Source organism: Octodon degus, unplaced genomic scaffold (assembly GCF_000260255.1).
Source record: "Octodon degus isolate 3935 unplaced genomic scaffold, OctDeg1.0 scaffold00120, whole genome shotgun sequence".
NCBI classification, from domain to species: domain Eukaryota; kingdom Metazoa; phylum Chordata; class Mammalia; order Rodentia; family Octodontidae; genus Octodon; species Octodon degus.
Window position 1 is genome coordinate 4,873,583 of NW_004524696.1, and position 22,432 is coordinate 4,896,014.

Below are 22,432 nucleotides of genomic sequence, written 5' to 3' on the forward strand. Positions count from 1 at the left end.
TGTGTGTGTGTGTGTGTGTGTGTGTGTGTGTGAGACAGGGTCTCACTATGCATTTCAGGCTGTCCTGGAACTCACATTATAGCCGAGGCTGGTCTTAATCCTCCTGTCTCAGCCTCCTGAGTTCTCGGATTACAGGCGTGAGCCACCATGCCTGGCATTAGCATCTATTATTTTCAAAGCATGATCTTTGTGTTTCCTTCTCTCCTGTTTTGTTTTTGGGTAATATTGGGGGTTAAACTCAGTGGTTCATATTGAGTTACTTTGCCACTCTTTCTTTACATGTGCTGTCAAACATGAGCTTATTAGTGAATCTGATGTATTGCTTTTCTTGCACAGGGGAGAGGCCATTCCATTGCACACTCTGTGAGAAGGCCTTTAACCAGAAGAGCGCATTGCAGGTGCACATGAAGAAGCACACTGGGGAGAGGCCCTACAAGTGCGACTACTGTGTCATGGGCTTCACGCAGAAGAGCAACATGAAGCTGCACATGAAGCGGGCACACAGCTTTGTGGGTGAGCGGTCACACTCTTAGATGGCCCAGGACACTCACCATCTATGTGTTGTTCCCTTCAGTTTAAATGGCAGGCACATGTTGTATGTGGTACAGCCTCAGTTCATGGGAAGAAGGAAGCCTGGTGTGCAGAAGCCCTGAGTGGTCAAGTCAGGAATGGGCAGAGCAGGCCTGCAAGCCCATGTTTTTACTGCATTAGTGTAAGTACAGACCTGCACACCTAATGGCATTTCAGTCAGTAATGGGCAAGATGTGTGACAGTGGTCCCATCAGGTTATATCATCTGGTGTGTGGAGCCATCTTAGCCTATGTAAGCACACTGGCCCTAATCCTTCAATGACAGAACGACTTAGTGCATTTCAAAACACGTCCTTGTCTTTGAGGTACAACTGTGCCCCTCACACTATGTGCACAAACAGAATTTGAGGAGATTAAGTTTGTGCTTTATTTTGACAGGATGACAGGAATATATCAGGAGTCAGGACTGGTGGCCACTCAGAACCTCAACACATGGAGCTTCCTGAGTAGCTGTTTCTCTCTAGAGCTTTCTGCTGTGAACAGTCAGTGCCCAAGCACCCAGATATCATCTCCACATCTATCTTCACCCATCCTGGAGGCCTTTTCCTGGCAGGGCGTATAGGTCATGGACTGTTTTAGTGCCCAAGGGTCAGGGCCAGCCTGATGCCTGCATGGAAGCAGGTGGGATCTGAAATGATCAGAAGTGGCCTGGCATCTGCACAGCAACAGGGAGGGTCTACAGGATGCAGAGCCAGTCTGCCGTCTGCATAGTGTAGGGGATCCATAGACTCTGGACAAATATCCAGCCTGCATTCTGTCTCTTCAGCAAAGCCACACATAGACTTCTGTTCCTCTTGGTGATCCACTGACATTGATGTCACTGAAGCAGGGATGTCAAGTATGACTTGCTGTGTCTCTCCTGTGTGCCTCTGTTTGTCTCTAGTCATAGTATCTTTATTAAAGGAGTGATAATAAGTGGCTTAGACCAGGCTACACTAATAACAAGAGCCATACAAAGGAGGAATGTGAAGTATTTCATCGCAGTAGAGCTCCTGTTGTGTTAGTGAGTTTTACAAGTGTATGTTTCAATTTTATTTAGTTGAGATGGTGTGCTCTGTGAATGACGTGAGGCCTTTATATGTCCAGTGGGCTCACATCTTGAGGGATAGAGCTCTTTATATTGTGGGAATATTTGAGAAAGGAAAGGAGGGTCATTTTTCTCTCCATCATGCATACTGTAGGGCAGTGGTGGTGCACTTAGGGCACCAAGGCTGCAGAAGGCTTTCACTATCACAGAAGACTCTGACAGACCGTTAGCTTCCTGTTCTCCTTTCTATTAAAAAAAAAAAAAAAAAAAAACCAAAAAACATAGGTGTTGTTGCTCATCATTGATGCCATATTTATGTAGCTGTGTGGGCTTGGGTGCCTCTGTTGGACATTCTGCTTTTCCACACATCGCAGTGACTTATTGACAGAAATGGCTATTTGTGTCCCACTGGTATGGAAAGCAGATCAAGTCAGAAGTTTCTTGTCTGTACTGCCTGAGGCAAGAAATGTGAATGTAATCCTATACTGTAACTGAAGGTCTGAAGTCTGTTCTCTCTTTGCTACCTTGCAGGTTCCTTACAAGCAGCCACCTTGCAAGCGGCCACTGTTCCCCAGGAGCAGGATGGAGAGGAGCTGCGGACACTGCACCTGGAGGAGGTGGTGCAGGAGGCCACGGGCGAGTGGCAGACCCTCACCAATGTGTTCTGAGGCAGCAAGGGCACCCACAGGTGCTGTGGAGCAACGTTGGCGATGAACAGAGCACTCACAATTTCTATTTTAAAGCTTCAAGTGTTAAAAATGTACCACAATAGTTTTTTAGCTATATAATTATCTAAGGAATCATTGTCTTTCAGAGACTTATAGGAAAAAAGTACTGGGAAAAATGTAACTGCGTTGTTCTCATTTGTCTACAAATCACTGAACTCAGGTACTACAATATTCAGTTTCATCTTTTCCATGGCCAGTGTATCTAGTTAAAAGGAAATTAACTGGATCTTACTATTATTGTAGTGTGATTTCTTTGTGTTAGCAAAGACAAAAGTTAACATGAACAAAGTATGTAAGGTTTTCCCTCATGCTTTTTGTTATAAGAAGCATTGCTTACAAAACAAACATAAGATAGGTGCATGAAGTTCACAAAAAATGTCCTGACACACAGGGAAGTTTTTCCATTTTTTACTCGTGCATTTTCAAACCTAGTAGCAATTGACTCTTTTTAGCCTACCCTAAGTTAATATAACTAATATCTAGAGAGATGGCTGGACCAACTCTCTCTCCGTCAGAAATCGAATCCCTTGTGAGAATGCAGGATCTGGGGTGCCAGCAGGGGGCTCAAGGAAGCACGTCCCCCAGGTGTGGAGCAGCTGTCTGCACAGGATGGTGACACACTTGCTGCATGAGTCTGCCCTGTCACAGGGGTCAGGTCACTGCAGAAGCACAAGCCATATGCCACTGCAAGGAGCAAATGGCAGAGCTGTCTCCGAGGAACAGATGCTGTCCCCGTCCACCTCAGTAAACACGTTTACTTGTATTTTAAGGTTAAGAGCCTGTAAAAACCCACAGTTTCCTCTTCATGCATAAAGAGATGTGTTTTTTATTTCAGGGAATTCTTTAGTGTCATCATTGGTGCCACATTAGATGCGTCCCAAACCAAATCCCACCTGTGCTGGGGCAGAGTGCACACGTTGTTCCTGCAGCATTCCAAAGATGGAAGGTTCTCTACTTCATGTTAATTTTCCTTTGAAATTATTTATATGTTCTATATATAAATACAAATGTACATAGACAAATATATGGGCCTCTGTGTGGCTGAACAGTATATTTTGTAAATAGAAGCACTAGTCCCCATCGCAGAGAACGCATCCGAGGCTCGCTCACCAATGAGCACTTCAGATCGGTATTGTGTTCATTTTATTAATAAATGGATATCTTTTTCACTGTAACATAGAGCTGGGTTTTATTTTTTTTCCTGAAAAATAATTGCCTTTATTTTCTCTCTTTGCCTCCTTGGTCTTAGAAGAGAGTAGTTTTATTATAAATATTGTATGGACTTTGTATATTAAAAGAGAAGCTCATTTCCAGTTCCTAAAGCAAGAGACATTTCACTGTTATTTTGGAAGGGCATCTTTTGATTTTGTTGTTGTTGTCTTTTGGCATTTGTATATAAGTAACATGGACAGTGACATGAGCCTTTTGTTATGTGAGGATATTTAAATCAGAAATATTACCTTCCTTTTCCAAACTACTTTGTGTATTGTATATTTTTTTAAGAAAAAAAAAGCCTTATTTGACATCTTGTGATATTGGACTTACAAATCTTGACACTGCCTGAATGTCAGTGTGTTCACCTGGCTGTGGTAGTGTTTTCAGAATAATTGTAATTGTGCAAGAGTTTTAAAGGCTCTGCTTTTAATGCACTTTTTCTTTTATAGTTTTGTATTGAAATATTTTAGAAATGTTAATTTTAGTGAACAAATATCCCCAAAGTTGGAATTATTGGAATTTTAAATTTCTATTCTTGCTGGGTTATTTATTTTGCTTTTAGCATTAAATGTCATCTCAGGACATCTCTAAAATGGGGTGTTAAATTCTTAATTGTATAGAGAGCATAGTTTAGTTACTGTACTGGTTAATTGTTGCTTAAGTAAGGCCTTAACAGGTGAACCTGAAGCCTACTTTTATTTTGCTTAAAGAAAAAAAAAAAAAACAAAAAACTATCACTAATTCATTTTGTGTCTCTTCTCAGTTTATTAGCAGGCAAATACAAGACATTTGTGAATTACTGAATTTACTTCCTAATCATAAAAACTGCTTCTTTGCAGAATATTCCTTGGAAATATAAGGTGTTTGAAACAATATCATTTCACTTGAATATTTGTGGTTTACAAGGTTGGTCTTTGTACTTAACTAGTTGATTGAAAAGTTGTTTCTAGGCTCATGCAGAACCAGGGTTTGAGGGGAGAGAGCTGTGTTTTCAGGACTGCCTCACCATGACATCTCTGCTTTGGCATAACTACATATAAACTGATGCTAGAAATGTGGTGGGGTTTTTCCTTTAAAAATATTTAAGATATTTTGTTATGTGAAGTATTTTCAAATTGAGGTCTTTTTAACAGAGAAGAATTTTAAGGACATTTTCCTTTGCGTCTATGAATACTAGACAAGGAAAATTTACCCTGCAATGTGTGTCTGAGAGGACTTCACTAAACTTCAAGGGTGGCTTCTGAATGATCCTCTACAAGTGCTACCCTTGTTATCGGTTGTCCTTAGCAACTGCCACAATGAGGGTTTGGTTTCTGTTAGAAAGTTCATAACTGTCTTTAACCCAAGTTCACAGTAAAGGAGCTGTTCAGTACTTAATGGACTGAAGACATCAATTATCTTTCCAAAGATACTGAATGTCAAACTGAAGATGACATAGCAGGAGACATCCAATGGGGGCAAAATTGGTTTAATGACATTAGATTAAAATGAAATGTGTGGCCAGGCATGGTAGCAAATGCCTATAATCCCAGCGCTTGTGAGGCTGAAGCAGGGGGACTGTATGGATTCAAGGCCAGTCTGGACTGCCTAGTGAGACTGCCTAGTGAGCTCAGGCCCAGACTATATAGTAAGGTGGAGGGAAGGAAGGAAGGAAGGAAGGAAGGAAGGAAGGAAGGAAGGAAGGAAGGAAGGAAGGAAGGAAGGAGAGAGAAGAGAGAAAGAAATTGAACATGCTTCAAAGAGATAAACTCAAATGCTTCCCCAGGCCCAGTGCGCTCTGCCTGAGCCCCTCCCTATACCAGAGGTGCTGAGACCTGTGTAAAGAGAACCTTGGGTGATGAGTGCTACCTGCAGCCGCTGGGCTGCTCGTCAGAAACCAGTCTGCATGTTTCTGCCACATCGCTGCTGCGGGCCTGTGCGGCTGTGCTAGCCAGCTCTTCCCACAGCGTGCAGCACTTGTTAGGGAGTGTGCCTCTAGTACGTCCTTCTGTGCTCTTTGTCATTTCTAAAGAAATGCTCAGTTTTAACATTACCGTTTGCTGTGGAGACACATGCCTGTGACCCCCACTCATACTCTGGGAGACAGAGGCTGTGGGACTGCACATTTGAGCTCAGCCTGGCAACTCAGTCCTCCGTGAGTCCCTGTCTCAAAACAAGGGCTGGGTGGATCTTGGTGCCCAGGCCCTCAACTCTGTCCCCATACTGCAAGGAAAGAAGACAGCGCCTGGCTGGTGTTCTGAACTGAACTCTCTTGTGCATCTCTGTGTGCATCGTGTGTGTCAGCACAAGTGCAGATGTTAAAAAGTAGATTTCTGTTCTCCTGTGTGAGGGAGCTCTTTCATAGCTCCTTACAGTTCACCTTTTAAGATTAAAGGACCATCGCAGAGACTTACCTAGCATTTTATAAGGAAGCACACAAGACAAATGGAACTGTGTGTTGGTTCATGTTTCTAAGGATATCTCATTTGTGCTTCTTTAACTCTGCTTTTCCTCAAACTTATTTCATGGTCTGTACTGTGCCCTCCCCCCACCAAAAGAATTAATCCCAGAGTTGATCATTGATGTTTTCTTTTCCAAAGTGTGTTGCATCCTGCAGTTGTCAGAGAATTATGCAACCATACCTCTGAACCTAGAGTTCTCTTTTTACACAGTTAGTATTAATGTGATATAGGTGTTTGGGAATTTTAGAATGAAATTTTAAAAGAGCCTAAATACATAATCCAATGTAGTGTCTTCTATCCATTTGGGGCCCCTGTATCTTTACCTTACTCTAATGAAAAGTGTCATTTTGAAATCTGGTTGCATATTATTTATTATCTAAAAATTGAAGCAAGAGAACTCTTGGAAGGCCAGAAGCCCAGGGCATCCTTGACAATGACATGTTCTATGTCTTTGTAAGGCCCATGAGCCTTGGGTCATACCCATCATTGCTCAGCCTCTCTGAATTTATACCCCCCTCTGCCCCCCACCACCACTGGTGCACAGACGAGCATTCACGTTCATTCTGAGTTGTACTTTCCACCTACACAGAGACAACGTGGTAGTTTCTTGTGTGGATGGCTAATAAATACTTAAAGCACTAACAAACCATTCATTAAGACAAATGTCAGGAGCAATAGTAATCATAAAAGATCTTACTATTTAATCTTTTTCTATATGTAACACTGCAGCACGAAGACTTTTGTATTGAATCAAGATTTGTATATTTGACAAGTTCTAAAATGCCATAGTGAATGTACTTGAGTCACTGCTGAAGAAAATGTAAAGTTAATTTTTTAATTTACAAGAGTCCTCTTTTTATCTTCAGAATTGTCTCATGGTCTATTTATACATTGGATGATACTTATTTAATCCAATTTTGTATTAGAAGTGGATAGCTATGCCAGAAGCCACTGTGCTGGCTTTTAAAAATAATAAAAATAGTTTTTCTATTATTTTAAAACTCTTGTATATTATTGGGACTTGGGGTGAGTGATGACCACTGGCAGTATTTTGTTCTCTGGCTACTGCGTCTGCTAGGGGTGGGTGTTGCCTGCCAGGGCCGAGTCTGCAGAAGTCGGACCCAGGCTGCAGCGGGCCAAGCCATGTATCTGCCTTTGTCCCGGAAGCCTTGGCCTTCTGTGTTGTCTGAAGGGCACTGAAGGGTGTCTTGGGAAAACCAGGCCTGCTGTCATTCTGCCTGCTTATGATGTGCATAGGATGGTGGACTTTATCAGAAGTACCAATAGAGAGAGCTTATGACCTATAGCTCTTGAAATATATATATATATATATATATATATATATGAATGTATCTTACTACATATCACATTTCCAGACTGATGTAGGGATTTTAGTTTATGACCATTCTCCTGTTCAGGTAACAAGACACCTGTGTTTCAGACCACCTTCCTGTCACAGGTAGGGATGGAGGTGCTAAAGTGGTCTCCACCTGCGTCCTTGTGGCATGCTCCTAGAAAGTTTCTTGCTCTAAAGCTTCTGAAATGTAGGTAAGGGAAACGTGCTTATTTTGCTTGACAGATTGTAAAAAATAGTTTCCACTACAGTGGGTTGTCCTGTTTAGAATAGTTTTTCAAGCTGAGCTTGGATTGGTTTTTCAGTCCAGAGCTCTCTACTGTTAGAAAGTATCAAGTGTTCTTGTTAAAACCCAACCAAAGACTTGGAGTACACAGAGCCCCTATGTCCCCACCCCGACATGATGATGTGAAGGGATGGCCTGGCCTGGGGTGCTGCCTGGTCTGTAGCTGGGCTGTTGCTTCTCTGTGGAATCAGCACATTGCTTGTCTCTTCCTTCCCTGCTCAGTGAAAGGGCTATGAGGTTAGGAGGCAGCTCCCTGGCCTCGCCCCTTCCACATGGTTCCAAATGCACTCTCCCATGGGGGCACTGCCTCGGAGGACAGAGGGGACACAGGGACACTTGTTTCCTGATCAAAAGGAGCGAGACAGTGTCTCACTTTAAGGCAAAACTGTTAGGCTTGCTGTCCAAACTCCAGTAAAGGGAAGATCTGGGGTCCTCACACCCCACTTTCTATGCTGCAACATGATGGTGTGCAGGTCCCTCCAGGCCCCCTTTGTGTTGTCCCTTGGAAATTAGGGTCAGGCTTTAACAAAAATGTTCATGCTCTGGCTCCTAATCTTACTAAGGATGGTGAATCTCTTTGCCATGTTTTCTGCCAGCATCCAGAGAAAACAGCTTCTTGCAGTTGGAGAAGAGCAATTGTAGCTGCTTAGGCTGATTGGCCAGAGTGACCAGTTCACTACAGGGCTTGGAGACATCCTTGGCTCAGCTCACAATGTGAGCAGAAATTGATTGCATCCCGTCTGTAGTGTCCTGGCTGTCACTGAGAGCTCTGACAGTTGACTAGAAGCTTCATTAAATCCTAGTCCCTAAGGAAAGCATGCTAGCACACATGCTCCTTTCTACCAAAAAACACATTTCCCTGTTTTTTTATACTGGACATCCAAGAGAGATGGCTTTATGCTACAGCGTGGTAACATGACAGGGCAAGCCTTGCTGCTTCTAGTAACCAATCTCTGCTGGGATGGGGTTCTTCTCCTTTAACCTACAACAGCTCTTGTGATGTTTTTGTAGCCAGCATTAGCAGTTTTCTCTGGGTATGGACTGCTACGTCTAGTTCTAAGTTCCTTTTGGTTACCTTCCTTACGCTCAGTAATCCAAAATCTTCATTCACTATACAACCTTTTAAAAAGTATTTGCCTAATTTTTGGGCAATACCAGGTATTAAATTCAGGACTTTTACACTGCGTTATACTCCCAGCCAAAGTTGTTGTTATTGTCATTATTATTATTCTTGAGACAGGCTCTCACTAAGTCATAGAGTTGCCCATGCTGGCTGGCCCTTATAGTCTTGATTATCTTTTTTTGCCTCCCAGAGTTTAAGGATTACAAGAAGGAATGTGCCATCATTCCCAGCTATATTTCTGAAACAGGCTTAAAGTTATAGAAAAGTTGAAAGAATAATACAATGACTTTCTGTATGTAGTCACAGGTATGTATCTATGGGCTCCACATCCTTAGATTTGACCAGCCTGGATTGAAAATATTCAAGAAAAAATGTTCAGTGCATCTGTGCTAAACATCTGGAGACTTTTCTCTGAAGCATAGAGCATCAACTGTTCACATAGCATCCACAGTGTCTTGGATGTCATAAGTAATTGAGAGGTGACCTAAGATGTACAGGGGGCTGTACATAGGGCACAGGCAAGTAGGATACCCATTTTTGTAAGGGAATTGAGCATCTGTGGGTTTAGGGTCTTTGGAGCTGTGGAGCCAGTGCCACATGGATACTAAAAGATGACTGTCCTTGTCACCTCAGACCCCATTCAAGTGTTACTCCATGTCTGAGCAGTAATGTCTACATGGCACAGTTACACTGCCGGAGCCTGCCCTGCACCTGGCTGTCCTGTCCCTTGGATCACACTGGATCAGCTTCCCTTGCCTCTTGGCTCTCTGTGCCTTGTTGCTGTGAAAGGCTGTGGCCAGGCACTGAACAGGTGGTTAGGACAGGCCCCTTTGAACAGAACCAGTTCTGTACTCCAGTCTCACCAAGGTGACAGGAGGGTGTCTGCCCCAGTGGTAACATTGCTAATGTTAATCCCGTGGTTTAAGCAGTGCCAGATTTCTTCCCTGCAGCCACTTCCTCATGTGTAACCAAACAGTACTTCATGGGACGCTTTGGGAAGCATGCAGTTGTGCAACTCGTTCCATTCTGACCTCCAGTGTTACAGCCTGTCATCTTTATTCAGTGCTTCAAGGGCTGTCAGCGATTCTCTAGTTGTATCGCTCCTTTTTTTTTTTTTTTTTTGTATTTAACGTAGGGTCTACAGGGTCTCACTATACAGATCAGACTGGTAGTGATCCTCCTGCTTTCAGCCTCCCAAGCGCTGGGATTACAGGTGCACGCCACTATGGTTAGTCTCAATCATTGTCTCAGTGTGCCCTGGGGGCGGAGCCAGCAAGGCAGGCCAGGGATCAAATCCCAGCCCCTGTGTCTGCCTGAGCAGGCACTTGAGTCTGCTGAGCTATTTGGCCAGCCCATTCCTGCATGTACTAGTTTGCATTCTTCCTTTAAGAGAAATCTATCCCTCAGTGGTTTATTCTATTAATATTGGCTTAGGGTCATGGCCCCTATGTTACCCAACTGGTTACAGCCTATTAGAATATTTACTTTGGTGGTCAGACTCAGATTTGGCCAGTAGAAGTTGCTTTAGTGTATTTTCAGTCCTTTTAATATGGTCTTGTGATTCCTTGAACCCTTTTTCCTTATTTTCTGGCACTGTAAATTGTTTTTCCCACCCTCAGGATCTGATCTTTGTCCAAGCGGCCCTGCGTCTCTCTAGTGGAGATAGACATTTAGAAACAAAGGGCACAATGGTATGTGTATGCACTTCCACCTAGCAAGCAAGCCGAGCTGGGAATATGTGTGTGTATGTGTGTGTGTGTGTGCATGTGTATGTGTATGTATGTGTGTGTACACCCCCCTGTCTGCATCTATTTGCAATGCCTATTTCTCTGTGTTGATCTTGGTTCACACAGGTGGCCCACAGCTCTAACTGCACAATTCCTGTAGCTTCTCTCTATCTGCCTTCTTGGCTGACAGGGAGGCACCTGGCGCTGCCACAAGCATCCTCTGCATATTTATTTAGTTGGATTTCTTGGCCCACCAAATGTGTTCTTACAATATCAACCTACTACTATTTTTTTTTATTTTTACTATTTTATTTTAAATAGAAAAGATATACCTACTGCATCTTACACCTCTCTTCAAACCTCTTACCCTATTTTTAAAGGACATTTTATCCTTTGGAAAGTACAAGGTTTATGCTACTGTAATACAGAAACTTATCAGTGAGTCCTGCATGACCTATTGTCACAAATGTGCTTAGAAATGTTAGATCCATTCATTTTCTCTAATAAAGTTTTTATTCAGTCTTCCCAAAAAGTACAAGAAGGAAGGTAGCACGGAGGGGGAGAAATCCTACATGCGTGCAACCAATTGTGTCCCCCAAATTCACCTGTCGTAACTCCCAAAGTTACTGTACTTAGAGTTGGAGCATTAGGAAGATCGTTAAGGTTAAGCATGGTCATGGTTTAGCGCCCTCATCCCGTAAGCCTGCATTATGTGAGGAAGAGACACCAGTGACCGTTCGGTCATGTGAGGACATGGTGAGAAGATGCCAGATGCATGGAGGGGGGCTTTGCCAGCACTGAGACTTGGATGTTTGACCTCAGAACTCTAGGAAGATAAAGCTGCTTGCTTTAAGGCCAGAAAGGCGGTTTCTGCAGTGCCAAGCAGTTCTAGAGCAGGGCTCACCAATAAGGAGTTTCCCAGAAACTGAGAATAGAACCAATAGCTCTGTTAAAAACACTATAGAGACCGGGCGTGGTGGCGCGCACCTGTAATCCCAGCACTGGGAAGTCTGTAAACAGGAGGATCACTGTGAGCCAGATCTATGTAGTGAGACCCTGAACATCCTGTAGACCCTGCCCTAAATACGGAAAAAATAAGAAAAACAATATGGAATGAAAATACTTTTAGTTTATCTGTATGAAGAAAAGAGTCCTGTAATCCAAGGCAATTGTAAGCAAAATTAAAAATGGACTTTGTGTTGTTATTGTCTCTCCCAGAGAAAAGGTATGTGACAAAGAGTAAGTTTTTCATGGTTCCTTAGTTCACATTAACCAGAGTGTTCACACTGGCAAAGTAAGATGTAAAGACGTGAAGGCTTGTCTTTGGAGCTGCAGCGTAGCTCGGGGTAAAGCACCTGCTTAGTGTTCACGAGCGCCTGTGTGGGAGAAAGCCTGTCTTCAGGCTAATAGAGACATCTTTTCCTTCTGAACCGCAGGTCAGTGCTTGACCGCCACCTCATTTCACTTGTGCATTGATGCAGAGCCCTCTGGTGAGAGCGCCCTGCCCTCCTGAGCTCTGGGTTTGTGCCTGTAGGACACACACTGACATTGATTCCTGAGACAGAGCCAGCACCTGCCCTGTGTTCACATTTGACAAACAAAACACAAAGATACCCAGGCAGAGAGTATTGCAAGTTTATTACTTCATTTCAATATTCAAGAACAGTACATGGGCCCGTGGCCATTTTGCAGCCCCTGCTGCCTGGACGTAGCCATGGGTGGATTCACTCAGCCGACCTCAGTGCAGAGAGGGTGAGTGCTCATTTGAAAATTTGGAGGGTTTATTTCCAGAATTTTGTTCCCTTCTTCTAATATATTAATAGGTATTACTTTAAACCCACACTAAACATTTGGAATTAGAACGGGATTAAAAAGATGCATTCTGGCATTACATAGACTATTTACTCTGTTTCTTTGTTCTAAGGGAGAACAGTGCCAGGATGAGAGTCTCAGGATGCTAAATCAAAGGGCGGGGTCAATGGGTTAGCGGGAGACACGGGTCAGCAGAAGTCAGCAGAGGTTCCATTCAGAGGCTTCCTGCAGCCCCGTGTCTTCATTAGTGACTCAAGGAGGAGCACTCCAAGGTCATCCACTAAGGGGGTCCTTTGTAGGACAGGAAGTTATCTTGTCATTGCTTGTTAGTGTGTGCCAATAAACACTGCCATTGTGAGCTACAGATGGTCACACCCAACATCAAGAAGTGACCAGATGACACTGTGAGGACACCCAGAGAACTCCTGCAGTCCCACTCTGAGATGCACCATCTCCCTGGACTCTCCGCCTGGGCTTTGGTGGGGAAACGGGATTCTTGATGGTGGCTGTTCTGGTGGCCACTGTGCAGAGCGACAGTGCCATCCGGAGGCCACACCTGCTACATCTTCAGCATCTTAATTGCCCACAGTCCGCGTTTCCCACTGGGGCCATCGCCCAGCCCATTTGCCTCCTTTCCCTCCCTCTGCCACACTCCAATTCAGCTGGTGGAGTGTGGGGTAGCCGGCCTGGAGCCCCCTCTGTGCTGCCCCACACTGGACTCTCACAGCTGCCCTGCCCACATCCACATACCGAAAATTCCTTCATGTCGAAGCCACTCCTTGACTGTCTAATCCTGTTAGGAAAAATAAAATGTACTCTAGGAGGTGAGAATGGCGGGAAAAGAAAACAAAGGAAGCCTGGATCATAACAGTCGCCCCACGCCCGCGTTCTCTGGTTCCACGCTGGGGTGCCTCAATGGCAGTATCGGCAAAAGCTCGGGGTGCCCCGCAAGGGTGAAAACCAAGTCTGAGGATGGACGGAGGTGAGCTGGGAGGGGGTCGGTGCCCTGGGGCCTGTGGAGAACTGACTGCGGTGCACTGGGCACGGAGAGGGCGGGGCCGGCCAGGGAACTCCGTCCTCATCGGAGATGGCAGTTTTCACCAGGTTTGTCTTCATCTTCTCTATTTAACGGTTGGCTGGAAATTGCCGTAGGTTGCTATGTGCCTGGCCCACTGTGCACACAACTCGGCAGGATTAGGTGACAGGTGATCTGCGCTAGCTAGCTAATCGATACAAGTGGAATTAAAGTTTAAGGCAATTAGGTTAAGAAGCTGAGGACAAAACTCGGTAAGGAACAGGCAGAGGTTCAGCGTCTTGCCATGGGAGATCCAGAGCGGCTGTCTCTTCCTCCCTAGGAAAAGGGAGAGACACAGTTAGGTGGGAGCTGCTGTCCCCACTGGGTGTCACTGCCCACCAGCGTGCCCTGTCTGTGGTCACCTGACAGCGAGTCACTTGGGACTCCCACCTGCATCCTGCACCACATAAAGTGATGTTTTCTTTCCACCTCCACACTCTCCTTTAGCAAGTGCTCGTTGGGATTGCAGAACTGCACAGTAAAGGCACATGAGTCAGAATCCCAGGACATAGCTGGCTGGTGGTGCCCACTGTGACTGAATTTCTGTGGGCAAGAGCTACCTGGGCTGCTGCCCTTTGATGGAGCACTTTATTTCTCCAGCTAAAAAGCCCAAGGTAACCGAGATAGGAACGATGGCACCTTTGCAGAGATTTAGTGTCATGTACACCAGAAAAGAACCCGGCAGGGCCAGGGCTGTCCTGGCACAACCTCCTCTTGCTTGTCTCCTACACACAAGCAGAGACAAGTCCACCACACAGAGGGATGGCTGCACAGGGACTGTAAGTGTCTGAAGGCTGTGCTCTGGTGTGGAGTTTGCACTAACACAATTTGAAATGAAAAAGAAGAGTGGGTAACCAGATTGAGTAGGAGCCCGTGTGGACAGCGGTGGGAGTGAAGATGGCTGTGGGCCTCGTGGAGAGGCTGAGATGGCTTGTTGCACCAACTGCCATTCAGACTGACCTGGGGGAACTATACTGCTCTGGCTAGAGTTTTATTTATTTTTTTCTTTCTTTGTTTGTATTCAAATTATATTCTCTTTCTCCTTGACTTCCTTATCTCAGGTTGTGGGTGAAAAACTGACCTATCAAAGACTTTGTTTGGACCAGGAGCCCTCTGGAGGCAATGGGCACCAGCAATGTGCTGTGCATAGTGTCCAGTCCTGCACTGTGGCCCCGCTAGCCCACTCACTTCTGTGCACTCTGGGTCACTTGGGATGCAGACTGAAGCCAGAGACGCTTCCAGAGGAGGTAGCAGGCTAAAGCTTGGGCCCTTGCACCCTGGACTTCCCCCGAGGACACTCGGTGTGCTAGAGGAGCCTCTTTGTGTTGACTATGTCCTCTAAGAAATGTGGTTTTCACACCTGAGACTGTATATGGAAGTCCAGCCTTTCAAGCAAGTGCTCGTCTAGCAATCCTTCCCCTCCTAAAAGAAAGCCACTTTCCCAGGGGTGTGAGTGGCCAGAGACTCAGGCACAGGGGCCTTGTCCCCAGAGGGTAGCTGGACTCTGCCTGAGGCTCTACCTCACATCCTAAAGGCTGGCATCTGTCCCTTCTAGAGGGAACTTCGTTGTTGTGCAAACAACACTTTAGAAAACAAAGCCCAACTGAGCTGGGGCGGCATACAGGTAAGACAGGTAGGTACAACTTTGACTCTTCAATGCTTCTTTTTGGAACTCAGTGCTGGACACATGATGTCACTTTCTGTCATTGTGCCCACAGTTCACTGAGAACCTACTAGGAACAAAGCCTCACTTATCTGTTTTCTCCTTTGTACTCACTGCTACCCTGTAAATACAAGCTCTTAGCCTCTTCATAGCTGAGGAGTCCAAAGGTCAGGGGGGCAGAGTCCTTTGCCCAAAGTCAACCAGCAGGTAGAAGAGACCCAGGAGGGGAAGTAGCAGTGTGGCTGCTTCTGTCTCCCTTGTTCTCTTTGTGCTTTGCACCTATTTGCACCGTTTGACCTGTGCTTGTGAGCACTGGAGACAAGCAGGGCTGGGCTCAGGCGGCCAAGTTCGCTCCTCCTCCCCCTGCCCGAGGGAGGGCAGCTGACGGAGCTCACAGAGAGCATGCGCCCACACCTCCTCCCAGGGGCCACCACAGCTGTGCAGAACACTCTAGGAGGCGAAAGTTCCCTTGCCGCACTTGGGAATAAGACATGGTTCCTAAGTGGCAGAAGGACCTGATGGGTCTGTTAACCCCAATCCTGATGCGATACTGGAGGCCAAATCAGAGCCCATGCCTGGCTGCTCCTTTCTTGGAGCGCAGGGAGAAGCAGGAAGCAGCAGTGGGCCAAGTGACACTACGGTGCCAGTGCCCCAGAGTTCCTGCCGTCACCACCTGCCTGCCTCCAAGTCCTGCTCATGCCATTGCCTCCAGCCATTTGACCACAGGAGGCCCCTCTGTACTTGGGCTTCTTATGTAGTAAAATTAAATTTTACTACATAAGAAGTAGTAATTTAAATTTTAAATTTAATTTAAAATTTAAAATTAATTTAAATTTAATTTAAAATTTAAATTTAAAATTAATTTAAAATGTAATACTGTAACCGTAAGTATTAAAATTTGTCACATTTGCTAAAGTTTCCCTTGAACTATATAGAAATTTAAAAATTCTACAAATCTTACAGAAAGAACTTTAGGGGAAAACTTGAGCATATTTAAGAAAACATGGGCTGCACACACTCATGTTACCTGCACATAAAAATGCAAGGTGCTCACCATAGCTGTTCTGTTCTCCGGAATATGGCCATGGCCAGCTCTAGCCTCCCAGAGACCCGTGGACAATTCTTACGTATGTCACCAAGGACTCACCAAGGACCACATCTTCTAGGATGAGCCTCTGGATGGGCTAGGCCTCCGGAGCCATAGCTCCCTCTCAGCAGGTCTAACACTCTCTAAGCAGCTGGGCAGTGGTTAGTGACGCAGATGGGACAGAGTAGGACAGTCTGGGGCTCTCAGGCACAGGTGTGGTGGCCTAGGGCACCTAGGTTGGGTTGGGTGCCCAGTGGTTCAGGACAGGTGGTGATCTGGCCAGTGCTGAGTTCACCCAGTGACACTGCTGTCTTACACCATGCCACTGTCTCATCCACACTCAAAGCAGGCTATATCAGGAAAGTCCTCTCCCTTGAATATTTGGGCTCCTTTATTTTCTTCCCTGAATAGTCTTAGTGTGTACCTGGATTGTGAGTCCTGCCTATACTTTCCCTAACATAATGAAGGCAGCAGCTGCGCTCCCTTTCACTCGTGGCGCACATCTGAGGCTTTTCCTGACTGATTTTCCACAGAAGCAAGGCCATGCTGCCTAGCGTCTGTGTGGGGTCCACATGCCTGTCAGCACCAGGCCGAGGCATAGACACACGTGCCACCAAGACACCCTGACTTCTGGGCAGGGAGCAGCCTGTACACACATGACACATAGAACTAAAGAACAGGTGGCCAAATTCAACACCATTGGTGTTGCACGCCAGATCGCTGGCCTATAAACAGTGAAACCCTGATGTTTGGATCAGCAATTAGGAAGCGTGAGGAAGAGGACTGGGGTTCCCATCAGTGGTAATTTCATGGACAAACCCTCTGCACCTCCTTCTCCAGAGCACCTCAGAGCTCAGTGTCACAGGGACAAAGGAAGAGCATAGGACCTGCTTTTTAGCAAATACATCTCAGGGGGTGTGAGCAATCCACATCCAGTGGAACCCCTTTGGGTCAAACTCCATTGCCTGCCAGCCTGGTGGACATCCCAGAGCAGGCCAGGGGGTTCCTTTCTTATCAGCTGTAACACCCGACACCTGAAGCCACAGACACTGGCTTCCCGAACACACAGCAGCTGCCACTTGAAGCCTCGTGGTGGACAAGCTGAACACGGAGGAAGGAGCAGCAGTGCCTCCTGCACCAGGAGCCAGGCCCGGGAGACTGCTGTGAGGAGAAGGACATGCTCATGTTCAACCCCACTGCCCTTGCAGTCCACCCTTCCCTGCCTGCAGAGACTCCCGTGGGAATGCTAACCTCTCACTGTGACAGACAAAAAGGGCATCTTTCAAGATTCAAATTTTTCTGACTGTGTTGTGACATTGCGGATTTATGCTTTACTGTCTGTAACTGACAAGCTCTGACTTGCCGGCGCCTGCCTTCTTTACTGTATCTTCAGGTGGGTGAAGAGGCTGACTTTGCAGAGCCTGCAGGCGATTATGGTAATGACTGCTCCACATCAGCATATCAGCGGGGAGCGCCTCCCCATGGCTGTTTAGGAGTAAGGAAAAATGGCACCTTGGGCCATTACAATGACTGTTAAGTAAGGACATCAATTTGGACAATGTTCATTTGGTGACAGCAAGTGCCATCAATATTGAGCTCAGATGCAGAGACAGAAAATTCTCCCTCAGAGCCCTAAAGAGCTCCTGGGTTAAGGTGCTGTCTCCAGGGAGAGGTGGCAGTTTACCTCACCCAGCTCCCTGGGCATCAACCGCCGAACCCCTTAAAGTGCAGCTGTACAAATCCCAAGGCCTCTCCTTTATCATCCAGCCCAGAGAATCCCAAATCCAATTATCATTTCCCCTCCTCTCTGCCGAAGACACCTGATTGGAACTTCAACATTACCTTGCAAGCCACACCTGTCACTTGGCCCCTAGAACTGCTTGGTGCCAAGATTTGCCTTCCCCGGGACAGTCGCCCCTCCCTGTCACCACTCCTTCCCTGGAGCCCTCTGAGCCTTCTCCCATTTGGCTCCTGCCTAGAACTATTCCCACCTTGCATGGCTGAGTCCTCATGTCCTTCAAGTCTAGGCAAAGTGTCATCTGCTACTCAGGGTGCTCCCTGGCTAGCGTGTGTGGTTGTGTTGACACTCTCTAACACACTGTGGGTGGAGACTCCTCATACCCTCTTCTACCCAATTGATCTTGCTCACTTTGCACCCTTCACCCTTCTAGAATGCAAGCCTTACCCCAGATTGTCCCTTCTGTCTGTGCTGCCGCCTCAAGCATCTGGGTACCCAGGTGCCATGTAGTGTGTGGTTCAAGAGTATCGTTGAGATCCTCTGCCTGGTTCTCACATGCACACCCAGCTGGAAGCCAAGTCCCTGTGCCTCGTGGGGCTGCTCCTGGGTAGCTTGCATCCATCTTACTGGGAGCAAAGGTCACCTGGACTCCTCCAGAGTCCCCTTCCTCTGGAGACCAAGACCACCTTAGGATGTCCCTTTCCCCAATGCTTCTAGCCTCTGAGCATCTGCGACGATGTTTACATATATACTCTATGTGCAGGGCCTGTGACTTTCCTGTGTCAGCAACCCAGGAGACCCTTGCCTGGACATTCCTATCACCTCCACAAGTCATGAAAAGTCTCAAATGAACAGAAGCTAGATAGGATCTCTACACAAGAAGTAATCTAGAATTGAAATATGGGTAAAATGGACAGGCAAAGGGGCCCTCTCTTGGCACAAGATCTCAGTACAGGTGACCTGAGGCCCTTAGGGTGGCTGTGGAAGGTGAGGAGAGGCTGGAACCTAGGACAAGGTGGCCTGACCCCACTGCTCCCCTGACCCCAGCTTCTCAGAGCTGTGTGACTTTGGCCCTAGCTAAAGGCTCTGGGACCTCAGGGAGCCCCATCCTAAGAGGGCAGCCCATGTCCATTCCAAAATGTCATGGGACATCAGTTCCTTGGCTGGGCAGAAGGCAGTTTGGGTCTGGGCTCAGAATAAAAGCTGGGCTGAGGTGTTCTTAACTGGGGTGCAGAGCTCCAGATGCCCTGTGGGCTCATACAGTGCCCTGTTCTGGATGGAACCATGCCCACTGCATTGCCCTGTCACCGTCTTCTACTTTCCCCATGATTTTTATGACTCCTACTTTGTCCATGAAGAAACTCAGTTTCAGTGAGCTCACAGGCCCCAGCTAATGAGCCCTGGGCCCGTGTGCATACAGGATCTGTATAGCCTACAGGGCCCATTTCCTGAGCTTCAAGACTCCCACCACCCATGACTTCAGCGAGCCTTCCTCCTCCCTGCAGGCCTGGCTCCTGTTCCTGCTGCTTTTTTGGGGCTTTTACCAGCTGCTCCCAGGGAAGCTGTCCCCTCTGCCCAGCAGGGGCCTTCCCAGAGATGGAGATCAGCAACTCCACCTGACATCCAGTTCAGTAGCCCTCACAGAGTGCTGGTACATAGAACCCACATGACTCTGTTTTGAAATACAGACAAAGGTAAAGCACATGCACATACCCCAGTGACCACATGATGAGACAGAGAAACTTGGTGAATGACCAAAGAGGCCAAGAAAGCTCCAAAATTATGTTAAACATAAGGCAGCATAATCTCATCGGCAAGATGAAAGAAACAGAGTGAATAAAACAGAAGATAGAGGCACATGCCCAAACCGAAATGCAAATAGAACCAGCAACACATGTACAGTGGCACACATGAGAGGAACTGGCACAAAGGGAAAGAAGCCACAGTTGACAAGCAAAATCACAGTATCTAGGAAGATCTACCACAAAATTCAGATTCAAAGATCTAAGCCAAGACCTAATAGGTGGAGGCAACCAAACACAACAGGCTACACATCAAAAAGAGATCCCTTTGCATGCTGAGGACTAGACACAATGGAGCCCAACATGACACAACTAAGGATGAGCTCCAGGCTCTCTGTGCATGGACAGAGGAGACAAAAGCCCAAAAGCAACAAGCACAAGAAGAGACTAAGTGCCTGTGGAGACAGATGCCAGAGGAGAGCCAATGCATGCAACATGCAGAGACAAAACTAGCCCTATGCATGAAGGCTAAAGCCAAAACAACTCAAAAAACAAAAATAAACACAAACAAATGATTCTATGGTCACTGGTAGAACTGAAACTACAAGCCAAAGAGGCAGAGAGTGACCGCAATAGACAGGCACACGACAGACACACCAAGTGTAGGCCATATTAGGGACAACCCAACATGGCATGGAGACAAATCTACAAGGCAAGTGTGCCTCCTTGGTGAGGAGACTGCATGGCTAAATCATCTGCCACAAGGAAGGCATGTGACAAAGTTCCAGCTGTGAAGAAAAAAAGAGTGATGGGACAGCAGCAGACAGAACCTAAATGTGCTCATGAAAAGGCTAAAGGGAAACTGAGGTGCTGACAAGTGAAGGCCAGTGAGATGATGAGGCCACAGCCACAGCAGAGGAAATCATAGAAGAGCTTGACACAGGTCAAAGCCAAAAACAGAAACAAAAAGTGGAGACTTCTCCCGTAAGATGCCAAAGGGGAGAGAAACAAAGCTCCTTGGGAAAGATGACCAGGAGGAAAGATGTAAGCAAACAGAAGAGGCTCTGATTCAGGGCCCAGACTTAGGACTGTCAGATATAACCAAATCTTCCTTCCCATAAGCCCATGAATTTAAAAATGTCCAATGACATGCTTGTCAGACTCAATAGACCTTCGTTGGCCCCCCATGTTTCTTGGTGCTTGCTGCCACCATGTTTTTGATGCAGGAGGCTCACAAGGTGACTTTGGGACAACTGACCATCTGAGTACCTCCCTCAGCTATAAGCTAAATGGACCAGATGGGACACCACTGGTTGTCAAATCTGAGGATGACTTAGTATCAGGGGCTCTTAAGTGAAAATCCTCACATAACTCTAGAGATAATAAACACTTGACAGTGAGCCACTTTGCTCCCAGTCAAATGGGGAGACCCCCCTCATGATTGTGTGGTTATGCTAAAAGGGTCCAACCAACCGGATATGCAATGGTGGTGACTCAACGCTGTGGTAGAGGCCCAGCCTCTGCCTACCAGAACCTCAGCCCAGAAGACAGAAGTAACAGCCTTGACAAAGGCTGTTTTGCTGAAGGACAAAAAGGCTAGCATCTGTACTGACTCCAAATATAAAAAAGGGGGGCTTCTGATGACTGGGGGAAAAGATAAAGCAAAAAAACATTTTACAACTTCTAGATGCTGTATGAGCCCCAAGTAAGTGGCCATTATACACTGCAGGGGACACCAGAGGACTCAAACAATAAAAGCCAGAGAAAACCAAAAGACAGATTGGGAAATAAAGCAGGCTATAGATGCCCCATAAATGAGGCGCCCTAGCTATGCCCCTCATCCTGGAATTGCCCTCTGAGAATCCCAAAATTACTCTCCAAATAAAACAGTCTTGTTTGCTTGAGAAGCTAAAATATATACAAAGGTGGAATAGTAAGAGCTTGCTGAGGGGCTAGCTATCCTGAAGTGCTAGGCCCCGGGTCCATTAGGTGTCCCACGTGGGAAAGGCAACATTACAGACATTACAGGGTCAGCATTTCTATGTGCCATGACTCCCCCAGTCACTATGCTGTTTGTAAACAATGCTTGATCCGTGCACAAAGCTACTGCAGGCAAGGGTTCACCTGGGCCCAGGGTCACCAGGAAACAGGAGCTATCCATGTGAAAACTTGCTTACAGATTTTACTAAATTGCCTCAATCTGATGGCTATCAATATATGCTAGGGCTTGTCTGTGCCTTCTCAAGATGGATAGAACCTTTCCCCACCTGAGCAGAAAAGTACAGAAGTGACCAAGGTGTTGGTAGGAGACATCGTCCCAAGATTTGGACTGCCCCATCCTTGGAGTCAGACAGAGGAACCATGTTGTGGCCTAGACAGTCAGAGTTCACACAGATGATAAAGATAAAATAGAAGCTTCACATGCTCACAAGTCTGTTTGTTATAATTCTCTCAACCAGATAGGGAGCCAGCCACCATGACAGGGAAATGCTGAAGACACTGATGCTCTCTCTCTCAGAACTTATTGGAGAAAGCCTCAAGGAGAGGAACGAAGGGTTGCCAGATAGCTCAGCAGATTAAAGTGCCTGCTCAGGCAGGCGCAGGGACTGGGGTTCGATCCCCGGTGTGCCATGCCGGCCCTGCCCCCCAGGGTGTGCTGAAACAGCAATTGAGACTGGGTGTGATGGCGCACACCTGGAATCCCAGCATTTGGGTGGCTGAAAACAGGAGAATCACTATGAGTCTGATCTGTGTACTGAGACACTATAGACCCTGTACTAAATATGAGAGAGAGAGAGAGAGAGAGAGAGAGAGAGAGAGAGAG

At 46.4% G+C, this 22,432-nt stretch overlaps 2 protein-coding genes across 5 annotated transcripts in view; one reads left to right on the plus strand and one right to left on the minus strand.

Annotated features, from left to right (window-relative positions):
* The window catches only part of Znf236 (zinc finger protein 236), a 141,633-nt gene extending 137,364 nt beyond the window's left edge, over positions 1-4,269 (plus strand). The window contains exons 29-30 of the mRNA XM_023700080.1: positions 337-513; positions 2,149-4,269. Coding sequence (XP_023555848.1) covers positions 337-513; positions 2,149-2,285 — 314 coding nt within the window. The 3' untranslated portion in view covers positions 2,286-4,269. The remainder of the gene's footprint in view (positions 1-336; positions 514-2,148) is intronic.
* A 7,875-nt stretch (positions 4,270-12,144) lies between these two features.
* Positions 12,145-22,432, minus strand: part of Mbp (myelin basic protein) — a 130,448-nt gene continuing 120,160 nt past the window's right edge. For all 4 annotated transcript variants that reach the window (XM_004640196.2, XM_023700055.1, XM_004640194.2 and 1 more), the window contains one exon: positions 12,145-13,654. In XM_004640196.2, the coding sequence (XP_004640253.2) occupies positions 13,610-13,654 (45 nt within the window). In that variant the 3' untranslated portion in view covers positions 12,145-13,609. The remainder of the gene's footprint in view (positions 13,655-22,432) is intronic.